The 5,962-nt window shown below is 37.3% G+C and overlaps 1 protein-coding gene across 1 annotated transcript; it reads left to right on the top strand.

Moving 5' to 3' along the window:
* The first annotated feature begins 403 nt into the window (after positions 1-403).
* LOC106300348 (MADS-box transcription factor 23-like) lies at positions 404-4,883 on the top strand. The gene is made up of 8 exons (XM_013736474.1): positions 404-468; positions 669-780; positions 882-1,067; positions 3,825-3,971; positions 4,076-4,172; positions 4,340-4,381; positions 4,467-4,517; positions 4,676-4,883. Exons 3-8 carry the CDS (start codon positions 886-888, stop codon positions 4,814-4,816), a joined length of 660 nt encoding a protein of 219 aa, XP_013591928.1. The 5' UTR covers positions 404-468; positions 669-780; positions 882-885; the 3' UTR covers positions 4,817-4,883.
* Positions 4,884-5,962: the final 1,079 nt, after the last annotated feature.

The following is a 5,962-nucleotide window of genomic DNA, read 5'->3' as shown; positions in this document are numbered from 1 at the left end:
ACTTTTGACAATGTATGTATATTTTCAAGTATTTTAGACAACTTAAAAGTATCTTATATATTTTGGATGTTTTTAATATACATGAAATCTAAAAATAAGTAATATATTTAAGTATATAAATCTATTTCGGTTATATTCGGGTACTCGAGATACTTCGGTTCAGATCGAGTTCGGTTTCGGTTCTTTAGATACCAAAATTTTGAACCCGTTCGGATATTTAATCAATTTCGGTTCGGGTTCGGTACTACTTTTTCGGATCGGGTTCGGTTCGGTTCTTCGGATCCGGGTTCTTTGCCCGGCCCTACATTTACTTATGCTTTTTTCTGCGTTTGCCCTCGGGAACGTGGGATAATCAAAGTCCATCCGCAAAAATAACAAAAAATAATTCTGCGCCTTATTACATCAGAGAGCAAAGCAAGACTTGTTGACTTAGGGTTTGAGCCCCTGCATAAGGAGTACTAAGGAGAGGTAGACCAAAGATTGAAGCGAATCTTGTCAATTTAGGTTTACATAGATTTCTATTCTTTTGAAGCGAATCTTGTCAATTTAGTAAAGCAAGACTTGTTTTCTTGGTCGGCTTGATTAGGTTTACATAGACTTCTGTTCTTTTGAAGCGAATCTTGTCAATTTAGTAAAAGAGTGTTTTTGAGGTTTCTTTATTTTTTCAGATTTTGGGATATTTTTCTTCTTGGAGAAGTTCACTTTGACTTTTGGGTTACAGCTGATCTACGCTTTAGATCTCTCAAGAAACCATTTCTTGGTTTGGGGATTCAGATCCAAGTAAGTTCGCCTTATTCTTGTAAGAAACTATTTTTTTTTCCTTTCTCAGTTAACAATCGTTCAGATGTTAGGGTTTCTTAAGGAATCACTAATCATGGCAGGAAGATGGTGAAAGGGAAGATCGAGATCAAAAGAATCGAGAACTTGACGAGTAGACAAGTCACGTTCTCCAAGCGTAGGAAAGGTCTCTTCAAGAAGGCTCACGAGCTTTCTGTTCTATGCGATGCTCAAGTCGCCGCCATTGTCTTTTCTCAGAAAGGAAGATTATATGATTTCGCTAGCTCCGAGTAAGTATCTATCATTTTTACACCAAAAAAGTATCTATCATTTATGAACCTTTTAATCCAAAACTCATTTATATATACAGTCATTTGTGATGTTTTGTTTATGTAGTCAGACTATTTTCAGTAATCGTACTAGGGATTTCTAGATTTGCAGCTCTTAATTGGGTTTGATTTTCCCCAAAATATGCTCTTTGAAAGTGCTTTGGTTTTCTTTAGTCACATAGTTTTTTCTTAAGTACCAAGAAATTTTATTTAATAAATTAAAATAAAACCAAATTAATTGACTAAATGTGTTTGTTGGAGTATCAAGTTCTTCTTCAAGCACGAGCCCTGATTTAGGGGTTTCCCAAAAAAAATGTTCTTGAACTTTGAACCTAGTATACATTGGAACTTATGCTGAAACCACTTGACACGTTATTTTCATTATATAAAAAAAACTCAGTGATCCACTGATCATGCCATATAACAAATACCCTAAATGTACAATTAGACCGTTTTAAGAACATGCAACTACATGATGAAATGATGGTGTTAAGCTAGATAGTCTTCCAACCTAAAACCAATTGATGATAAGTGGAGTGGCATATCTATCTTATATATTATTAAGGATTCCTTTCAACTATGATGTGAGATATTTCTTCCTAATACGCCCCCTCGAGATGATGGCTCTTTAAGTATCAATCTCGGAATGTTTGGGGAAGGATCGAGGGCCAACTTTAGGCCGGGTCGATGTGGATCGGGCTCTGATATCATGTTAAGCTAGATGGACTTCCAACCTAAAACCAATTGGTGATAAATGGAGTGGTTCATCTATCTTATATATTACTAAAGATCCATTCCCAACTACCGATGTGAGACCTTTGTCCCTAATAGATGGTGTTTTGTTTGAATTTTTAGGCAACTGCAGTTGTAAAAACCGTTTATTTTTCTTTTTATTAAAAAAAAAAACTACATGATGTATGAGACAATATCTTATGGCTTTGTGCCATGGTCTCAAACTTTAGCCCTAGATAGTTTTCTTAATTTTTGAGTATGTTGATTTAAGAGGTCAGTGAATTTCTTACACGGTTACACCAAATCCGAAAAGATCTTAAATTGTGGTATGATGCCACAATGGCCAAGCCTACAACCAATGATTATCAAACCACAAAGCAACTTGCCAACCATTTAGCAAAATTTTTTTTGCCAACCCATATATTTGCAGCCTTTTAGTTAACTGTTCTACTACTAATTATCATTAATGTCTCCTTTGTTAGCAATTGACAATTACGACATTTGAGTGAGCTTAAATAAGCAACCAAAAAACCTCTAATACGTACAAATGTTCATTTCATTAATAATTTTGAGGCTACTAATTGATTTGACCACTTAAAGAAAATAAATCTGTTAACAGTTAAATTGAGTGTGCATAAGTATCATTGATGACTAAGTATATAATACAGGAAACCAAGTCACTCAAATTATTAGATGCACAATGTCTCAAATGTTTGGCACCCCGTCCGGCTAGGTGGAAAACATAATGAAAACATTACTATGTATGAGGTTTTCAGAGTACAAATGCTTGAGTGATATAAGAACAAATGAGAGATTTGTGTATGATGAAGTATGAAGAATAGAAATGAGATTAAGAAAATCAGAGAGAGTATGGGAGAGATTAAGAGATTAAGAGATTAAGGGAGATTATGAGAGATTAGAGAGACTGAGAGACTTATTAACAAGATTAGGAGACTTAGTAACAAGAGAATAAGATTCAAGAACAAGTTTACGAAGAAGAGAGACTCTCTCAGCTTACATTATACAAATGACATCACAAAGCTTAAATACATGGGGAACTCTTAGAAACCCTAAAACTAAGGATAAGAAATGAAGAGTGGAGATCAGCTGGTTTGAATTGGATGGTTTAGATTGAGTCAAGTGGATCCGTTGCAAGCTGTAAAGGGAGTGGCGTGGACTTGCTGGATGGAAGGGTGAGATTGCTCCATTTTGAATTAATGGCCAAGATGCATCTGTGTGTGGATAAGGCTGTAAAAGTAAAATAGCTTTCCCTTACCAGCCTGTCTCTTGGACCACATAGATCCTAAGGGATATTCCCTTCCTCCACAAGACTCCAACGGTCATCACACATTAGGTAAGCCGCGCCCTAACCTTGCACATACTTCTTTTGGGTTAACCGGGTGAAAGGTCGATCCGTGGGTGATGTACGATCGATGTATGGCCTCCTGGTCCGTACCATCACCCTAAGTGTGCACATCATCCTATCTTCTTCCTTAGTCGATCCATAACACCTTCTTGGGTCGCCCTATTCTTGCACAATCGCCCAATCTCTTCCAAACTGCTCCATACTCTTCTTAAGATCAGTCTAAGTCCCTCCTGGACTTAACTTCACAAGATAGATACTTCATGGCACTCCTGAAGCTTGATTGAACTCTTCTGGACATCTTCTAGAGCTTGCCCTATTAATGTACAAGCTCTATCTCCTCTTCAGTTCAACACTATGTATATCATCTCTGCTTGGGATATCATTCAGAGTTTTCCATTGTACTAATCATGAGATAATGTCAAGCGTGACTAGAACGTGTATTAATTAAATACTAGAACAGATGACTTGATATTTGACTAACATTTTCAGGTTAGAACAAATATGTATACAAAACATGAATTTTGCATGTGTGAATGCTCTTCTTGACCATGAAATTTTCGGAAATTAACTATGTATATGCTAATAAATAATAGTTAAGAGGTTCTTGGAAATGTATACAGCATGCAGAAGATGATGGAGAGATGTGAGATACATAGGAATGAGTACTTTGGGGCAGAGAATCTCCGGAAACAGCAATATGTGCAGGAGCTCAAGAATGAAATGGTGATAATGGCTGACAAGATTGAACTTCTTCGACGTCATAGCCGGTAAGTGTCTGATCTTTCTATATATATATGAACTGCTTATCTATGGTTTCTTGATATTTGATATGCAATATATGGTCGTATGTACACTCCGACAACATCTTTAGGAGGCTGATGGGACAAGATCATTCGTGTTCGGTGGAGGAACTCAACGAGATAATTTCCAAAATTGAGAAAAGTCTTACCAATGTCAGATCAAGAAAGGTATATGTATATATATATGCAATTAGTTCTAACAAAACATAAATAAATAATACTTATAATTCTCATAATTACAGTCATATATATATACTGTCATAATGTGCTGCACAATAATGTTCGTCGAAATCGAAATGATGAGCTTATGATTCCGGATTCTACGATATTGGCAGGCTAAGTTAAATGAAGATAAGATAGAGAAACTGAAAGAAGAGGTACTATTATTACTAATTAGGTTTAAATTTATAAGGGATTTTGTTTCTAATTCTCCTTGTGAAATGTGTGACTTTACTCCATTAGACTGCAAAAGAGAAAGAGGTCTTCAACGAGGGAAGTAGGCTGCGGCAAATGGTACACACGCATACATACATAATACAAGGACATGCATTAAATCGTTAATTCCACATTGCACAAGCATGAAATTTAAACACGGACCTTACTTTTCAACTCTCACTGTTGAGTTTTCTTCTTCCATGGATTTGATGGAAAATAATATGTTATCGTTTTAGTTTGAAGCACAGCCCTTGTGGATGCAGTCGAGGAGCCTGAAGAGTGAGAAGAGTGCACCTTCGCGTGACTGTGGTAACATGAACATATCGGATGTCGAAACTGATTTGTTCATCGGATTGCACCCTGAAAGTCAAATGTAAAATGATATATTCGTATCTTTATCAACTGGTTCTTGTTTTCGTATTGTCCGGACAAGTATAGTTTTAAGTGGGGATCGATGTTTGAATGAATCGTGAATAAGGTAGTGTATATATAAGAATTATCTTACTACATGTTTTATTTTTCTCCCTTTAGTAGATCTGGTTTTTGTTTTTCTTTGTGGAAAATTTGAGTTTTTTTATATAATAGAATTTAGTCTTAATATATGGAGTATGTATTATTTGCGTGTTAATTCTTATACTAATAGTAATATAACTTGTCGGCAAAAAGTTATTTAATAATGATTTTGTTATGACAAGTTAAACTTTTTCTCTCTCAGGCACATTTAGCGAGAGAAGTCTTTGGCTTTTCTCGAGTTTACGAGTTTCCCCTTTATCCAGCAGGTCTTTTCCTATTTTGGAACTGATCTCACTGCTCCTCTGAAACCTTTTTCAAATTATTCCCCTTTTGATCCTTATCTACTGGGTAATAGTCGGAGCTGTAGTATAACCCACCGGGTTCTTCCCCCGACCCGGGTCGGAGGGACCATCTCCGCCGCTCAGCACCTCCAGAACAGCGCCCTGAAGCCATAAGGATGACACGAGTTGACGTAGAAGCACGACTGGTCTCAGGCAGACTCCATGGATGGCTCCTGAAGTAGGAGACTCAAGTTTTTCAGGATTAACCAGTGGTTACTGGGGTACACTTTCTCAAGACAAGCTTAAGGAGACTCTACAACCATTCAGATCCCAGTAAACACCGCTGCATACACGAAGTCTCCCTGTTCAAGGTGACTGCCTCACCTCTGTTCTAACAGTTTCTCTGTTTTTTACCCCTCGTTGGAACTAAACACTCTCTGTTGTAGCTACATGATGCAACGGCGTCTATCTTCCTCTGAGAAGGGGAAATCAATGGTATTGGAACATGTCCCTGCTCCCCGCAAAGCTAGAATCAAAGCAACCGGGCCGGACATCACCTCACTAAAGCAGAAACACTCACTAACCATTATTGGCAGAGTGACAAATCCCTCTGTCCAGAAAGTTTGGACGCTCATTCCTTTCTTTACTGATCACTGGAAGGCAGACATACCACCCGTAGGAGCAGATCTCGGCCTGGGAACGTTCCAATTCCAATTCGAGCTGGAATCT

This window comes from Brassica oleracea, chromosome C1 (assembly GCF_000695525.1).
Source record: "Brassica oleracea var. oleracea cultivar TO1000 chromosome C1, BOL, whole genome shotgun sequence".
In the NCBI taxonomy this organism is placed as follows: domain Eukaryota; kingdom Viridiplantae; phylum Streptophyta; class Magnoliopsida; order Brassicales; family Brassicaceae; genus Brassica; species Brassica oleracea.
The sequence above is the reverse complement of the archived record's forward strand: the minus strand, read 5'-3'. Positions and strand labels throughout refer to the sequence as shown.

Bases quoted from the DNA above. Each gene is read 5' to 3' on its own strand.
- LOC106300348 (XM_013736474.1), top strand. From the start codon at position 886: ATGGTGAAAGGGAAGATCGAGATCAAAAGAATCGAGAACTTGACGAGT. The intron at 4,382-4,466 runs GTACTATTATTA...TTACTCCATTAG, and splicing joins TAGAGAAACTGAAAGAAGAG to ACTGCAAAAGAGAAAGAGGT. The intron at 4,518-4,675 runs GTACACACGCAT...TTATCGTTTTAG, and splicing joins GAAGTAGGCTGCGGCAAATG to TTTGAAGCACAGCCCTTGTG.